At 36.0% G+C, this 19,228-nt stretch overlaps 1 protein-coding gene across 1 annotated transcript in view; it reads right to left on the reverse strand.

Moving 5' to 3' along the window:
- Positions 1–19,228, reverse strand: part of SELENOF (selenoprotein F) — a 47,895-nt gene that overhangs the window by 1,635 nt on the left and 27,032 nt on the right. Inside the window, exons 3-4 of the mRNA XM_051999267.1 lie at positions 8,465–8,528; positions 2,003–2,052 (exon numbers count right to left, since the gene is read on the reverse strand). Coding sequence (XP_051855227.1) covers positions 2,003–2,052; positions 8,465–8,528 — 114 coding nt within the window. The remainder of the gene's footprint in view (positions 1–2,002; positions 2,053–8,464; positions 8,529–19,228) is intronic.

The raw sequence follows: 19,228 nt of genomic DNA on the forward strand, positions 1-19,228 counted from the left end.
AACCACTTGGATAAATATACATTTAGAAGATAAAATACTGACAGGTCTACCAATATATTTTTAAAATTTAAAATTGAATTGCAAGACTTAAATTCCCTTAAAATTACAGATTAAAACTTTTTTGAATGAGTTTCAGTTGCAACTGTTAGTTGAACTGATTGACTACCATCTTGTTCAATCTTGCTGTTTTTGGCAGCCTGATAGGCAAATTCTCTAGGTCATTGTCATGCTTCTGTCCTACTTGTTCTACTGAAATTCAGACAAAGAATATGTATCAAGTAGACTATGTAAGAATATATAATTGAGACAAAGATGATTATTTTAATCAATTGTTGTCAGCTATATGATGAAATAGTCATCAGCTGACTGCAAAAGGGATTACTTTTTCTTTTACACATCCTTACTGAAAATAAAGTCAGCTGAAACATCCCTGTCTGAAACAGGACAAATTGTATACATAAGAAAATGGCAACATAATGCTTGTCTAAATTCCAACAGGAAACTCGACAGGGCAATGATAGTGGCTTATCACAATCTGGCTAACAGATTGCCAAGAACAGCAATACAGAACAAGCTGGCAAATGAAGTGCCTCTGCAACAAGAGTTCAGACCCTTCAGCATCATTTTTAAAAAATTTGCACTTAAAAAAAAAAGTCTGTTATTTTGAGTCATCATCTAAAAAACCAAAGTGGTCCCTGGATCCACAATGGACTCAGTTGAAAGTATGAATTTCAGATGGACCTATAAAATTCCTAACAATTTTCTTGCTCTTGAGGAAGGACAACCATTTTACAAAGTCTATCACAATTCAGAAGGGTTTCCTGCAATTGGAACCCCCCTGGCAAAATAAGGTTGTTCCTACCAAATTTGGACAAAGTTCCAAAATCAGTGGGAAAATGAAACAATTAATAATGTGATTCTCTCAAGTAGGAGTTTAAATCTAAAGCCATTTTAAAGCCATGGAACTGGCTGAGCCATGGCATAGAAGGAGCTATGTTAGCAATTCCTACTGAATTTTCCTAGCAAGTCACTTCTTTGATAGTTTTTCAAATGTTTTCTGGAGTCCTGTCCATAAATCCTTTTATGAGATTGCTTTGCCTGTCCTGATAACTAAATGGACCCACAGTGAAAGGTAGGTGTCATACATGGTTAGTCCAACTCCATAAATTTGCCAATGAGGAAACAAATACTCAGAGAAATGACTGACCTACGTGGAATACAAATCTGGGGGTTTTAAGCACAAAAACATAGGTTTCTTTTGTTTTATTCAAATTTTAAAAAGAATGCTCAAGTTGTTCACAAAGCCAACTGTAGGGATTTAAAAACAGCTTTTTTGTATTATGGGGGGAGGGTGTTCTATTTTAAAGCAGTGGATGGTCTTAAGACAAGACTCATTCTATGAGTCCATTCTATGAGTCATGTGCATGAACTTCCCTTATGACATTATTCTGCAGCTCTCACATGGAGAGTAGGGTCTGAATCTGTTCTTTCACAAGTACTGAAAAATCCCTATTACTATCAGCTGGAACATTCTCTACAACTGAATGTTATCAGCTACTTGCCTACAACACAGAGAGGTTATACATTTTGCCTATGGTCTCATGGCCAGCACTGGTAACATGAAGTAAGGACCTGAATCTAGGCTTTTTTGGCTTTGAGGTTGCCTTTGTAAGTCATTACATGCTACTTTCCAACAAGTCAATCTAAAGTTTTTTGAGGGATTACCTTGTGCTACCCACTGACCTAACAGATTACTGATATCCTGGTTTGGGATGTAGGTTTTAGCTGTAGCAAATTTATTTCTCCTTCCAGTTTTAACTGATCAATTACTCCTGTCAACATTAATTAGTTACAATTAGTAATGCCCTCAGGAAATTGGATCTAATTTTAAGGGAATTGGATAAACATAATTTATTGTTTCAATAAGTAAAATGGTACATTCTTAAGGATATATTTTCTGCCTTTCCTGTCTCCTTAGTCAAAATCAGTAAAAATTTCTCACCTTGATTTGTAGTCCCCTGAACAGTTTAGGTTTGTCACTCTTGACAAAAGCTAAAATTAAAAAAAAAAAAAAAGTAAATTTGCTTTTAGGACATATTCAGATACATAACAGATTAATAACATTAATAAATATCATTAGAATATACAGACTTTTAGATTGTACATCGTATTGGGTTTACTTAGTAGTATTAGGTTTGTGGATTTAATATTAATCAAAGTTAAAATACATTGCTATTTTATGGACTTACATAAAATTCTTGATTAAAATCTATCATTCTCTACTTAGCTTAAATGACCATATATTCATTTTACAAACTTCTTTTGTGGTGCAGAATTAGGCAGACATGGCATTTAATAAATAAGCAGGAACATTTTATGAATCTGCCACATAACTTATTTTGATTCTCATAATCCAGGGGACTAAGTTGTAGAAATACTGTGATGCTTATATTACAGACATGAGAAAGCTTGAGAGATAGGAGCACCCCAGAATCTTGGATGTGATCGAACCCAATCCAGCCCATCCATGAATAAGAATCCTGCTTACAAAATGCCCAGCAAGGCCATCTAGCTTGGCTTGAAGACCACCAGTGAAAATAAACACAAGGCAGTACGTGGGTAGCTTCTGGCTGGTCATACATTTAGAGCTGGAAGTGACCTCAGAAACCATCCAATTCCCTCATTTTACAGATAAGGAAACTGAAGTCTACAGAGATAAGTGACGAGCACACACAGAGGAAGAACTTGAACCTAGGGCTTCCGACTGTAGAGCCGGAGATCTTTCCATGGTTACACAACAGCTTCAAGGCTGCCCCTTTGTTTGGTGTCGTGTCTCCTTCCTGTGATGACAACTTGTTCCAGTGAACAGAGCTATGGGATCTCCCATATCCTCCCCTATCCTGACTGGACACTCCCAGTTCCTGGATGGCAGGATCCCAAGGATTTCAGCTGTTGGCTTCTTGAGCCTCTTCCTCTAATTGCTGACTTTGGTAAAAAGTGGTGCTCCAAATTTTACATTCAGATGTGGTCTGACTGCATGACTAGCACGACTCCTGGACAGCAGGACTCCCTGACGGCATCTTCAATTGGTTGTGGACTCAAACTGAGCTTCCATTCTACTAATTGTGTCCAGATCTTTTCCAGATAAACTGCTTTCTGGCTACAATTCCTGGGTCCTATCCTTGTAAATTCAAGTAGAAGACTATTTATTCCTATTAAATTTCTCCTTGCTTGGCCCCATGTTCTGGTCTGACAACATCTTTTTGAATCTTGATTTTGTCATTCAGTATGTTAGTTATCTCTTCTAGCTTTGCATAATCTGCAAATTTGATAGAGCACATCCTCAATGCCTTTTCCACATCACTGATAAAAACATTATATGAAACAGGCCATTACAATTGCTGTTGCCACCTTCCTTCCAAAGTAACCTCAAAGCACTGATAATTACTCTTTAAATTCTACCTTTCCAATATGTTTGGAATTCACTTTTGTGGGCTACTGTATTTTACATCGCTCCATTTTCCCAAAGATTAACTTAACCAAAGTCATAAACTTAATGAGTGACAGGAATGGCTTTTGAACTTAGTCTCTTTCTAGGTCAGCATACATCCCATTCCATGCTGCTTCAACCTCAAACTGTTGGAATTTACCTCTTTAAGAGCAATGTTTTCTTTTTCTTCTGGACATCTTATTCTGTCTTCTATGACTTGGTATTACATGTCCTCATGGATTGGAGTAACAAGGAGCTTTGTATAAGTCATCTAGTTCAGGTTTCCATACTACACAGATAATCCTTTTCCAACACTTTGAGCAACTAAAAACTAGTGATCTTGTGTAAAGCTACAATGTTAAAAACATTTCTCTTTACGCTGGCCAAGTGACCTCCCTGTACTTCAACCTACTGTTTCTAGTTTTGTACTACAGATTTAACATAGGATGTCCCTTCAATACTCAATGTTCTCCCCTTCTTCTCCTTCCCCCAACTCAAAGTCTTCCTTTTTCAAGGCTAACCATCCCCATAGATCCTTCAACTATTTTTCATATGACCATATTTTGGGACCACTCATTCCCATAATTCTCTCATCTGCTTTTTTGGACATGGCGTAATTTGTCAATGGTCCTATTGTGGTGCCCTGAACTGATGTGGCCAGTCATTGCAGAAGACAGTGGGACTATTAATGCCCACGATCAGGGAGTCCTAGGCCGTTAACAATGCAGCCTAAAACAGAATTGGCTTTTTGTTTTTTTAGCAGACACAGCACTGTTGACTCATATTGAACTTGAAGGCCATGAAAATGTCTACATCTTTTTCGTATTAACTGCTATTAAGCGAGGTCTCCCTCATCTTCTGTTCATGGTTAGTGGACCTATGTGAAATTTATTTATTACTATTTAATTTCAAGTTATTTGTGGCTCACTTCCCCAGTTACCAAGGTTATTTCTGAACCACAATTCTGTTATCCAATAATCGTTAGATAAATTTTCCAGTTTTATGTTATCTGAAAAGAATACTGGCCTTGGAATAAGGAGACCTGAGTTAAAATCTGGCCATTTACTAGTTGTATTTCCATTTGCAAAATGGAGATAATAAAAGTACCTATCTTCCAGAGTTATTACAAAAATAAAATGAGATATCTAAACACTATTTTGCAAATCTTAAAAACTGCTTGTTACATATATTATTATAAATTCACTGAAGTAAATAATTATTCAGTTTTATCTCATAGCTCTTTGAGATAAAACCTTTTAAATTAAAAATACTTTTTGACGTTTTCTTGTTGTCAAAAGCAGGACCATTCCTATTTTATTCACAGTACAGTAGCTTTACTTTAGTTCTGGTTCGGTACAATCTGGATCCAATTCAAGACTAGTAAATACCACTAGCCATGGAAGTGAATAAAGCAAGGTCCAGTGGATGTTGGGAATTAGTGAGTAACATTCACTGGCTATGTTTTTAGAACTGGGTTTGCCATTCAATTTTAACCATGGCTCTGGTCCGAGTAGTAACATTATGTCAGAAACCACTATCGTGACCAGAAAACTGCGTCCTCTGAAAAATTCACAGAAATGAAGTGTTATGTTGTTGTGAAATATCAGTTGCAATTAAAAAAAAATTACTGGACTCTAAATATATTTCTTGTCTTGCTTACTAAAATTATTATTTTTTTTAAATTACTGAACATAGCATTTAAGTTCTCAATATAAATATACAAGATTTAGGAGACAAAAATTCCCATAAATATTTCATGGCAAAATAATAAGCAAAATCTCACAGAGAATGCATTGAAAAACAAAAACTTTTTATGAGATAGAATAAGTGGAATTACGTATGCTTTGAGTGATATCTGATCTAATAGCCACACATTCCCATACTGTAATCAAATTTCTTTGTGCTTTGTCTCTGTGGGTACTAATCTCCAAATTTGTAAAATAGCAAAGAGATTTATGATCCCTTTCAAATACATTTTAAAAGTAGAATTTAGAAAAAATTTAGATATAAAAAGCTCTTCTACTAGTAAATGGAGCCCCAAAGGTAACCAAGTTATTATTTTCTAGTGTATTTAATGCAGTTTTAAAAAACTGATCAATGACATCAGTACAATAGTCTCTCAGAAAGGAGATTAATTTGATCATCTATTTTTGAAAGATGTTCTTCTATCAATGATTCCAGCTACTTGACAGTTATACAGGCAGCACTGTCAATAATACGTTGATGTACTCAAATATAGAAATGATGAAAGACAAGATAAAATACTCATGGCTTTTTATACTTCTGTGATTCTTAACACAATGTAAATTATGGCGTTCTCAGGGGACTATTCAGTTGGCAAGTATTACACAATCCTCATCTCTCACTGACCAGCATTTTTTTTTTTTTTTTTGGGGGGGGGTGGACTCAACTTTTAGAGACTCTCAAGCTTGCTAGTGGTAAAAGAGAAATAAAACTTTAATTCAAAAGGTGGAAAGGATTTTTTAAAGACTGTACTGCTGCCAAATGAAAACTAATAAAAAAAAGTTTGTTTTAAATGAAATCACAATAGAGAGAGAGAGCGCAGTACTTCGATAATATTTTAAAAAATACAAAATCTGGTTGTAATTTTGGATTCATTTAGATTTCTAAAACTAAAGGCACATAATACAATGTGTTGAAAATTTATCAATGAAATAAGCTATGAAAAGGTGTGCTTGAAAATTCTATTGCATTTGACATGGTCTAGATGACTGGAATAGAAACATGGGAATAAAAATGTGCTATGTTGCAAAGAGTGGGAAAAAGTGCTTTGTATCAAGGAGGAGGACATGGCAACAATAATAGAAAAAAAAAAAAAGAAATATCCATAAAAACTTCTTGAGTAGTCTTATTCTGCCACTGAGTTGGTTTAATCTCAGTTTCCCACATGTGTAAAATATAGGGATTGTCTTCAGTGATCTCTAAAGTTGTTCTCATTTTTTATAATTAAGTCATCTTGAGCCAAAACAAAACCCAAATGAAATGGTAGGGGAAAGTTTCCTTTCCCAATATTTTTCTTTGCTGCCACTGTCAAAGAATTTTAGATTTTAGATTTGCATATGAAATCCCTCAAATCATCTTTGTTAACTGTCCAACAAGAGGACCAATAAGGTTTAAAAGTCAGGTTTGGATACAAGAAGATTATTTTATGGCCTCTTTTGGTCTAGATTTTTTTCTACTGTAATTTCATTGCATTTTGTCTAATGCTTCTAAAATGTTGTCCTTTGCAAACTCAGAATACAGTTCTACCTCTATCCTCCTGAAGTTTTCTAGATGAAGAATAATTCAATTTTATCAAACTCAGTGTACTATGTTTCATTCATTGTGATAGGCAAAAGTCCCTGACCCAAAGTTTGCGTATGTTTTTTAAAAAAATCAATCACTGGAATCTCTCCCCTGACACTTGACCTCCTTTATAGAAGGCCCTTCTGATAGTTCTGGCCTACAACAAACTGAAAGGGAATGTGTGTGGGCCCAAGGCTGTTGTAATACACATGTAATGTGTTAACCAGTTGCATGGCTGAACCTATTACTATTACTTTGCTAGATTTAGGAGACAAAAATGAGCAATATTTTATTCAACAGTATTCTAGGTCAGCAACAAAATGTATCTGCTAAATTATATTACATAGTGAACTCAGAAATTAATCCTGTCATTGTATAAAAAGGAAAGGACACTGAGTACTAAGCAGGAATGAAACTACCATGAAAATATATAATTAGCACACTTAAGTATTCAGGAACATCTAAAAATCCTGGTATTTTGCAAATAGAAGTAGAATAGGTAAGCTCAGCTCTATAAACTATACTTAAAAGTGATCAGAAGAAAAGCAGCAGAAAATCCTAAGACCTTCAATTCAAGTGTGCCCTTATTTGATAAAAGTAAAAATCTTCATCTTTTCACATAAGTTGCTTTCTTCCAAATGGCTATCTTTTGTAGTTCACTACTTGTGATTTTCTCTCTTATAAGAGTAAAAGCTCCTTTCAGTAACCAAACTTAAACAGGAACAAAATTCCTGTTTGCACAAAGGAATCTTACAAAAGAAATGCACAAAGCATCTTACTGGGCACAAACAAAATGGCCCAAAACAAAATGGTCTCTGAGGAGCTTGCTTTCTCTTGAGAGAGGGCACAAATACACACAACAAGGAAGTAGAGGAGAAAGAACCTTAACATTTGGAGCTGTGGGAATCAGCAGAGGTGGGAAGGCTTCCCAGCAGTGACCCTGGGCCCACCTTAAAGGCAACCAGAACTCTGAAATGTGAGGCTGGGGTGTTAAATGTGAAGAACTGGCCAGGCCCTCAAGGGTGCCAAAGGGAATGTTGTGAAATGAAGGAGGGGAGCTTTAAAAGCCACATAGGCAAAGAAGTTTGTGTTTGATCACAGGCAATTTGGAGCCACTGAAAGATCGTGAGCAGACTGTGTATGTCTTAGATATGTTATGGTGGCAAGTCTATGGAGGCTGGAGTAGAAAGAGAGACTATAAAATTCCCATTTATCCCGGGGGCATGTGTATGTTATTTAAATGAATCCAAACATATGTCCTTTTATAAAGCAAGAATTTAAACAGATTCTTTGGTTTCCAGGTCACCAACAATATAAATAAATCAATTTGAGAAATGTTTTATAAAATACATGGAACTTTTTAATCTTAAAAAATGTTTATTTCTCTTGGGAATTATGTTATGAAAATGCTTATTTTAAATGATTTAGTTAATTCAAGAGACACCATGCCTTAGTGAATAAAAAGTAGGACTCTAACCTGGGAATTCAATATGCTCCAACACTGCTCTCCATGCACTCTCATCAGATGCTCAGTGCTTTCAGCATCTCTCTCAGACTTTAAGGAGCACACTGCTCCAGGTCTGCACTGGCTGATAAACCAATGCATAGGGAGCTCCCTATGAATTTATAGGTTTGAAAATTTAGTTCCTCTGTTATAATTTTACTTACCCTGGACTTGAGGGAACCGCCCCAGTTTTCATCCACATACTTCAAGAATAGCTCCTGCATATAGCTATAAGAGGAAAAATAGATATTTTATTGATAGAAAACATCAAATGCATCTGAAACTGCACAAAAATCTGGAATCAATACTGTAAATACTTGTGGAGGATCAGCTGGATCCTCAGGATGTGCTGAATAGTGATGACTGACATGTAAAAATCTGCCAGAGTTACTGATTTCTATGTTTATACTTCAAACCCTGGAGAGGGAAGACAATGTAAGCCAGACCAAAAAGTCCTGGACTTGGGAGTCAAAAAAAAATCTGAATTCAAATTCCTGATTCTGACATGAGCTGAGAGACTTAGATGGACTCTAAGATTCCTTCTAGCTTTAAATTCACATACTTACAAGTATTCTGTGTTTATTTTACTTACAAGCAACACATTATTTAAAAATAAATCCTTATTACAGATCCTATATTAAAAAAATTGAAAAGTTTCAAACTACTGGAATTATTTTTATAAATTAACAGAAAAAGTATTACAGGTGAAATACAGCAACAGAAATTCAGATATGTAAATCATTTTTACTGCAGTGAAATTATGTTGAATAATATGCTGCTAGAATTTATATTTCTATTCTGCAGGATCTCAAAAATGCCAATTGTTCACAGAGTCTTAAAATAAATCAAGAATAAACAAATAAGGTAGTATTAAGTATGTATTTAAAAACTTTCCTCCCATCATACCTTCTCCCCAGATCTTGAACTTTTTTTTTGTTGCATTTTTGCATCCATTCAAAATGAAATGAATAGATATAAAGAGCTCAGCTCATATATAATCTGGGACCAGAGAAGGCACAGGACTGTATTCAGGATTTATTACAACTAGATGAACGAAGTAGTATGTCTAGATACCATCTGCCATGGTTCTAAAATATCTTTTGTTATAGAGAACATTTGTTCTTACATTCATTGTCCTGGAGTTTTTGTAGTTAGAATGATCTCAGAGGGCTTTCTTTTTCTCAATTTACCTGGGATGATATCAATTTACCTTGGAGCAGCAGGGTGTAAATGGACAAGTGCTCCCCTTGATAATGGCTGTTGCAAACCCATTACTTTAAGTCACTTCCCTTTTTAGCATCTCAGCTGCCAACCCATCCTGATTTTACAATGAAGGAAACCAAGACCCAAAGAGAACAAATAATTTGTCTCGTAAATGGGAGAACCAAAACAGGTCTCTGACAGCATCTCATTTTTTCTATTGCACCGGCCTACCCCCTCCTTATGTACATACTCTTTTATCTCATCAACAGAATTTAAGGTTAAGGACAAGGACTACTTTTTATTTTATATCATGGGTACCCGGCAATGTTTACTGAATTGAAGTAACAAGAATCTTTTTATGGGATAGCTGAAAAAATTACATGTACTGATTTCTGGTCTGTGGGGGGAGGGGGAAGACTAGGTGCTAGGTCCAGTCCACCTCCAATGTCACAGGACTCTTTATCACTACATTCCCTACAGTATTCTTCAGTTTTAAAAAGAAATGTAGAACAGTGGCAGTTGTAACTGAAGAAGCTGTGGAAAATTAAGAAACCAAAAAGAATCTTCGGGACAGAATAAAATTAACTTTAAAAACTGTTCAAAACTGCATAGAACATGAATATTTGTAGTCTCCTGGAAAAGTTCTAGTGGTTTAAATGGAAAAAAAAAAGTCTATCAAGGTAAATTGGTAAATTTTAGATCTTTGAAATGTTTTCCACACAAAGATAAATAACATAGAGAAAAAGGCTAGGGTATGGTGACAATGATTATCTGGACATCTCTTAGAGGTCGCTACCTCAAAGCAGGAAATTTGATAAATCCTTCAACTGACAACTACTTTATCATTCAAAATGCAAATGAAGCAACACAGAGGAAATGAGATCTTGAACCTGACTTGGAAGTGGATGGTGAAATAAAAAGGAAGGAAAAATTGGGAGGACATGACTATGCCATTGAAAATCTATAATATTACAAGGAGAGGATTCATGGACACAATCTGGTATGCATGGGCCCATCCACCTGGGGGATTCCAAAATAGTTGGGGAAAAAATAGGTAGAATCTCATGGCTTGACCTAATCCACATCCAACATAATGCATTCAATTCTGGGTCCCACATTTTATGACTGACAAAGTCATGCTATATCACTTTTAGAAGAAAAAATCAGATGACAAAGGGTCAGGAAAGCACAACATACAGTGCTCTGTTCAGAGAATTAGAGCTGTTTATCTAGGAGCAGAGTACAAGTTAGGGAGGGAGCAGGGGAATTTGCATCAGAAAGGACTTCAAATTACTTTACTTGTCTCAGGAAAAGAGAACTAGAAAAATTGCAGAAGGAAAGATTTTGGCTAAATATAAGAAAAACAAACTTTTTAAATGGACATTTCTTACAAGGATGTTGTAGAAAGATAAACATACTTCATGAAGGGGTTGGAGTAGTAGACTAGAGACTATTCAGGATTTTAGTTCTATATGTTATTTCATTACTTAATTCAAGTTTTCTTAGACATTATTTTAAGAAGAGGTCAAATTTCATAATAGATATTCATGGTGTTAACTTGTATTTAGATATTCCAGAAACATTAACTTGCATCTTAAATGGACAGTTTGCTTATAAATTCATTGTTCAGGAGAAACGATTTGTTCTTCCAAGTTGCACAAAGAATTTAAATTAACTACAGATTGTAGCAAATTTCAAATGCCTTATAAAGCTTATTGAAACATTATTCTGATAAAAGCCCCAAACTACTGCATTCAACTCCTTCATATCAGCAACATCTCTGGCAATACCCATATAAAAAAATAACAGCTAATTGAAATCCACACTGCTAGTAAACAATCTAGGCTTCAGGGTAACAAGTATGAAAGAGATACAAAAAGAGCAAACCCTGGAATTTCCTGGCTTTTACTGAATTTCGACCTTAGTATTATTTTTTTATACCACTCCATATCAAAACTTTCATTTTTATCCTTTTTTGGAGAAACATACTAATGGTGAAAAAATAGTAACTATCAAGTTTTCGTGTATATTCTCTTACCTCTCCCATTTTTTTAGATTATTCAGTTGTTTTAGTTTCAGTTTAGTCACTTCACAAAGTGACCCCATTTAGGATTTTTTTTTGGCTAAAATACTGGAGTGACTTGCATGACCCTCTTTGGGTCACATTTGTAGATGAGGAAACCGAGGCAAGCAGGGTTAAGTGACCAGCCTAGGGAAACATAGCTACTGTCTGAGGCTGGGTATGAATTCCGGTCTAGTGATCTACCCAGAGGGCCACCTACCTACCTATAGATTTTAGAGTAAAGAAAACATTGTATGCAAAATTACAGAAACTCAGAGTTGGAAGGGGCCTCAGAGCATGCCGATTCTAAATAATAATCCCCTAAATAGTAAATCAATTCAATAAACATTTACCAAGTACCTACTATCTCCCAGGTACTGTGCTATATGCTGAGAAAGTAAGAAAAAAAGAAAAAGAAAGACAAAGAATTTGCAATCTAATGGTGGAAAACAATGCAGGAAAGGAAGTTGGGAGAACACCAAGGAGTGAGCTGGAATCCAATTTTGCTCCCCAAGAAGACTTTGGGAGGAGGGGAGTGCTCTACATTCCATCCCCCCAAACAGAGGTGAGGAGGCTGAGAGATGTGTTGCAATGTCCCAGGCTTGAGTTAGCAACTTCATAAGGACATCACAAGAGACCATATGAGGAACTCCAGTGAAGCGAAGGCCACTACCTTCCAAGGTAGTATGCTCTATTTTTAATACTGCAATTTGTTTTTCCTTAATGCAGACAGATTTGCTTCTCTGAAACTTCCTTTTTTCGCTCTTAGTGTTGCTGGGCCAAGAAGAACCTGAAGATCATCATAATGTATCCTTTAAATTTTGGATTTTCCAATCTCAACATTCTTACTTCCAGTAACTGAGGACTTTTATTGTCTGGATGTTCTGTTTTTCAATAACATTATTAAAATGCAGTCCCAGAACTGGATATAATAGATATTGCTTGATGGAGTGCAGGGAGACAAGTCAAACTGTATGTCCTGACCACCGGACCACACTACTGACCAACACTGACCCTGGGATGTAATGGGCTGAAACTGAGCAGATGCACTGAGGTCCCGGCACTTAAGGCTAATTACCAATTGGACAATACTCTATTAGCATTTGCTTGGAAAATGGCCTGCCCCACCATTTGGTGCTGGCTCTATCTGTTGGCCTATAGGGAGACTTTGGGAGGAGGAAAAAAAGGGTGGAGTGAAAAAGCCAGAGTGACTCCTGACTGGATTGCTCTCACTTCGTATTGCCATTCTGTGGACTTTTGCTGATCCTGATTCGGGCTGATTCTACAGTATCCAGGGTGTTAACAGGGTCATCACATTGGGGGTCCACTGAAATTTTCACATTTTTTTTTCAAATGAACTATTAAGAAACACAATATGATTTTTTAAATATCCATTTTATACTGGTAAAGTCCAGTTTTTGAACTGAAGTGCAAGTTTGACTGAATATTCTAGCCATTAATATATTGTTCGACTCTCATTATCATCCAATGTTTGATCTATCTTTCCTGTGTCACATACAAGTTTGATAAGCAGGCCATCTACTTTTTAATCAGTCCTTTGAAAATATTTTAAACCTAATGCTTACACGGTTCATTTCTAAATTAACTTTTTCTTGTCCACCTTTCAGCTACTAATTTTTTCAATTTGGCTTTTAGCAGCCAAAGATTATCAATAGGTGTGAATACATTTTTTTTCTCCCTAACATAAAATACATACACACATTTACTGGTTTTCTCACTTTCTCAACTTAAGGACCACTGAAATTTACAGAATTGTTTAAAAATTTGCAGTGTGTGTCACATATATGATCACACTTAGCCTCATGAAAATGCCTCCACTTGACAGATGAGGAAATTGGGGCTCATGGGAAGCTGACATAGCCATGGCCATGTAATGACTAAGGTCAGAGATGGAATTTAAGCTGAGCACTTTATAAACAAGGGCCTTCTGCTTTGCTGTGCACAGACTGGTTCATGAACCCACAAGTATATTCCTAGAAATTAAAATCTCCTGACCCTCACACACACCTTTTGTTATCTTTGCCAATTTTCCAGGTGTGAGGGGAAAACCTTAGAATTGTTTTCATTAGTTTTCTGTTCTTAGAGATCTGGAGTTACGTTTTAGAGTTTACACAATTGGCAATTCTGAGAATTGTTTGTTCATATCCTTTGAATAGGGATTTTTTTTTTTTAAAGCAGATATTCTTTTTTCTAAACATGTTCTTTTTCTTGATATATTTATTTATTTAAATCTAACCTATATGTGCCTCTGTATTTCCACTCCCTTTATTGGATTCTGAAAACTCTTATTTTGATAATGTGATGGTATAGCATCAAAAGTGTATAGTAACTTCGGTGTTATTGGAATGGCTCATTCAGGAGTCCTGAATGTTCCATTAGCTGTCAAGTTGTTTTTTGTTTTAAGAAGCATTTTGTATAGAAATTCTACATATCAGCTCCCAAATATTTTTTGCATTTTGTTGTTATTCTGAGTGGGGTTTCTTTTTCTATTGTTTTTCTTTGATTCTATCATTGTATAGAAATGCCATTGGTTTCTATAGAATTATTTCATGTTTTGCAACTTTGATGAAGATAATATCTTATTTTATATCTTTGCTGATTCCCTAGGGTTTCTAAGCAAAAGACATTTTGATCTTCCCTTTACCCAGCTTTATGCCTTTAATTTCATTCTGTCTTAAAACTATTGCTAGCATCTCTTTAACTACATCAAATAAAAACAGGGAGTGAACCCATTCATTTTACTCTTGTATTTACTGGGAAAGCTTCTAGAATATCTCAATTCCATATGATGTTTACTTTTAGTTGCTGATATTTGTTATTAAAAAATTCATTTATGTGCACACACACATATAAATTAAAGCATACATGAGTTTTATACTTCATGGATGACTTTTTTTTTTTTAAACAAAATTATGGTGACTATTTCTCTAATGTTGAACCCATCTTTGCAGTTTGGTCAAAAGGAGTAACTCTTAGATGAATTTCTATATTGTGTTTGACAAAATTTTATTTCAAGTTTTTGCAAGGATCTTGGTCTATATAATTCTATGTTTTATCCTTCCCTAGTTTAATTATTAAAAAGTCCAATAGAATGCTTTCTTTATCAATTTTTGAGAATAATTCACAAAGTATTGGTATTAATTGGTCTTTCAAAGACTGATAAATAGGCCTTGCCTATCAGGACTCAGGTTCTTCCCACCCTTCCTTAACAGCTAATTCTATTTCCTTTTTGATCATTGAATCACCTAAGTTTTCTATCGGATTGAGTTATACTTTTTTGAAGGTGACACTTTTCTGTTGTCTTAATTTTATTAGTATAGAAATGTTTAGCAATCTCTAAAAACTAATTTTTTTTTTTTTTTATGATTTCACCTTGCTCATTTGCCATTTTGCAGATTTTACTTTTTGTCCCATTCTTTTAGTCTTTACAAAGAACTGTCTTTTAGTTTTTATCATTTCTATACTCCTTTTTAGTTTCCAATTGATCTATTCCTCTAATTTTCACATTCGTGTTATTTGTTGACTAGATTTAAAAAATGCACTTTCAGTTAATTCACCAATTCTCTTCTGTTTGATAATTGATAATTTGCTGGAAAATAGTGTCCAGGCTCTTTTTTTCATCATGCTTTTCTGGGAGTCCGATGATTCTCAGATTGTCTCTCCTGGATCTATTTTCCAGGTCTGTTGTTTTCCCCAGAAGGTATTTCACATTCTTTTCCATTGTTTGATTTTTTTGGATTTGCTTGACTGATTCTTCTTGTCTCCTCAAGTCATTCAATTCCATTTGTTCAAATCTGATTTTCAGTGAAGTATTTTCTTCACTCACTTTTTAAAGATCTTTTTCTAATTGTCCAGTTGAGTTCTTTTGTTCCATGGAATTTTTTTCCATTTCGCCAATTTTGTTTTTTAGAGGCTATTTTCTGTTTCCAGGTCACTACTCCTATTTTTCAAGGATTTTATTTATTTATCCACTCTCTCTTTAAATGAGTGGGATGACTTCTCCAGACTCTCTTGCCAAGCCTCCCTCTCCTTTTGCCAAGCCTCCCTCTCCTTTTCCCATTTTTCTTCTAGTTCCCTTGTGAGAGCCTTTTTAATTACTTCTATGAGGTTCATCTGTGCTGAGGAACAGATGATCTCCTCCTTTGGGGATTCACCTGGGGACTGTCTGTTTTTAGTCTCCTCAGGATTTAGAGTCTGCTCTCTATCTGTATAGAAGCTGTCAAGGGTTAAAGTCCTCTTCAGTTTCTTGCTCATTCTGTCTAATAATCAAAGAAAAAAAGAAAAAAACTGGAGTCTTTCTTTGGGGGAGGGGACAGCAGTGAGGCACTAGCCCTACTGTGCTGCGCCTGCGCTCTGAGATCCCAGAGCGTGCTGAGTCGCTGTTTGGGGTTGTATTCTTCACCCCCGGTGTTTTTAGCTTCTCTGCTGGGCTGCTGACTTGCTGCCGGAGCAAAGTATCCAGTCCTGTAGCGAAGCTCTCCCTGCAGAAACGGCTGCGATCACTCCCCACCCCCTCTCCGGTCTGCTCCCGTGCTCTCAGCTGCCTGTCCACACCCTGCGTCTGATATAAAACCGTCCCCGTCCTCGAGCAAAAACAGACCTTTCTTGGCAAATCTCAAGGATGTCTTCGCTTGGTAACTATTTGTGGTTTTTTTTTTTCAGTCAAGCATTAATTCAGAGGCTTGTAATGCAATGGATAGTGAGAGAAAACACGGAGCTACACAGCTGTGTGCCTCCTCTCCGCTGTCTTGGCTAGAAGTCCCCTCCTCATCTCTTCTAATTTGCTATTCTATGTTTTTAGATATAATGCTCCCCTAAAGTCTACTTTAACCACAAATTCTGGATACAGTTCCAACATAATCACTGTCTTTCATATTAATTATTGTTTCTATAATTTTTTTGGATTATTGAACTCATTATTGAAACTTTCATTATTAAATCTCTATGGATTGGACATTTTCTGGGTTTCCTGATCATGCGGTCCAACTTTACTTCCTGTTCTCCCTATCCTATCTGTCATATAATCTCCTCTTTGGGTCCATGTTCTCCTACCTGTCTAGATGCTGTTTGCTTCTGAAAGTTTTTCTGAGCAAAATTTTTGCCCAGGGAAGCATAATACTGGGGTAAACAGATCCCTCTAAGCATTAAATCTCTGTAGATTATATGCATGATAGACTATCCATTTACCATTTATCTTCCATTGGAAGTATTCTTAAGTGAGACTTTCTCCTTGAAATTAGCAAGAACTTCTCTTTCTCACCCTTTAATTCTCTTACTTTTTTTTTTTTTTACCTTACCTATTCTTGCTGTGAGATCAGAGGAATTTTTTCCCTTCATTGTTTAATATTAGTTTGATTAGGATAAATCACATCTCCCTCTATTTTCTATTTCCCTCTCTTATGCAACTTTTATTCTATTTAGTTCTACAAAATGCACTGATTTAAGAAGTAATAGGAGGAAGTTATGAGTCCATATTTCTTTGTTCCCTTGTGTTCTTTTGGAAAATTTCTTAAGGGCATCTATTATTCCTGTCTCCCACCTACAAACGCCCCAAACCATTAATGTCTGCTTCTGCCTAGTTTTGTTCTACTTTTAAAAGTTTTTATGAGTTTAGTTTCAAGTTTAAGAGAAGTTTAATTACTGATGCTTTGATTGCTATCTGTACTTAGATACATTTAAGTGTTTGCAAGCTGAGTTATTTTTTTTAAAAAAGAATACTTTAAACACCTCTTCTATTGTAATCTATCTTTCTTCATTGACGATTAAACCCAAATTTTAAGAGCATGTCATTATTGAGTAGAAATATAAGCTCCTTTGGTCTGATGGGCACAGAATAATCTTGTTTTTCATTTTTCCCCTTTTATATTTGAAAAATTGTTCTCCTGGTAATTTATAGAATGTTTTGTCATAAAAACTGTTAATTTTAATGACTTGAGTTTTGGAGCTTGCAGCATAGATTTCCCCCCTTTAGAACTGATACGTGGATTGTTCTGAACACTTCTTTGTGTTTTGTAGTCAGAAGTTTTGAACAGTTTTCTTGTATTATAGTATTCAGGCTTTTTGATTTAGGTTCTTCAGGAGGCCTATGATTTTAAAGCTGTCTCTATGTAAATTGTGTTTGAGATCATGCCTTTCATTTGCGTGGAGATGTATCTTTTAACATTATTGCTTTTTGCTTTTGTGAAATGAAGACTATCTTTCCCTTAAGCACAGCTATATTCCCAGTAGGATCTTCTCTCTCTTTTTAAAAGACACATATCACTGTAAATTCAAGCTTTCCCATTCTGTTAATTATTTCTATGCATAGAAAAAAATTCTGCCATTTGTTCCCATTTAACCCTTAAGAAAAAAAAAAATTTCTCTCTGAAGCCATCCTGCTATGGTTTCACGCTTTCTTGGGATTCCACAGAGTTCTGATTCACCAGGTACTGGTTCAATTTCCTTTGTCTCACAACATTTACTTAGAGCATTTTCAGTCACCTTCCTTTCTGTTTTCATATCTTTCCTGCTGATTAATGTGCCTGTCCTCCAGGTTTTTAAATGAGTTTTTCCCCTACCTGTGATGTTCAGGATTTTCCCTTAGTACTATCCATTTAACATTTTTTTCTTTTTACTATTATACTACCCTGTAACAATGGCTATTTTAGATGTTGGACCTCAAAGTCACCTTAACTTCCTTCCTACTTTGGTGAATTAACTTTTCAATGGCCTCAGCTGGATGCCAATCCTTTCCCTTCAGATCTGCTGTAGCACCATCCCATGAATGCTGCTGCCCCTGCCTCTGTCCTCTGTTCTTCAGAGGACGGGGCTACAGTTTTCCTCTATCTGCCCATGCGCAGCAGGGAAGGCCTCTGTTTATTGCCAGAGGTGGTAGGGTGAGGGCAGGGGCAAGGAATGACTATGGCATCCGTGGATAATTCGGAGGGGAATCATAGAGCATAAGCCGGAGGGGACTGATGGTGTGGGGAGGGAGGAGTTCCTGTTGGGTTGTCTCAGATCTGATTCTTGGTGATGTTTTCTTGGCAAAGGCCCTACAGGGGTTCGCCATTTCCTTTTCCAGCTCAGGCAGACAGGACCAAGTGACTTGCCTGGGATCCCATAGTTACTAAGTATGTCAGGCCATATTTGAATACAGGAAGATGAATTTTCCTGATTCTTAGCCCGGCATTCCACTCACTGTGCTGCTTGGCTACTCCAGTGAGCCTAGCAGATACTAGTATCATCTGCTGTTGATTAATATTGCTGTGACCTTGTTAAGCTTCTTGGTATCAAGGTGATGCTGTGACTTAGGAGTCAAGGAGAACAAAAGTCAAATACCATCTCAGACTAGCTATGTGCCCTTGGAATTCAGGTGTAAAATGGGCATAATAATAGCTCCTCCTTCCTGGAGTTATGTGAACAAAATGAGATGCTACTGATAAAGTGCTCTGCAAATTTTAATGTGCTGGTTTTCAAGTCCTCCATATTGTCAGTCACAGTGACCTCTGGTTCAAACTCCTTTAAGGTCAGCTGACTTAATAAAATATGATTGAAACTTTCTAAAATAGTGAAATATTTGAGTATGACATTACTGCAATATCTCAATTGTCAAGTCCATTTTTGTCTCATATCTTTTTGGATTCTTGAACAATGTATTTGTTCA

This window comes from Antechinus flavipes, chromosome 4 (assembly GCF_016432865.1).
Source record: "Antechinus flavipes isolate AdamAnt ecotype Samford, QLD, Australia chromosome 4, AdamAnt_v2, whole genome shotgun sequence".
Lineage (NCBI taxonomy): Eukaryota > Metazoa > Chordata > Mammalia > Dasyuromorphia > Dasyuridae > Antechinus > Antechinus flavipes.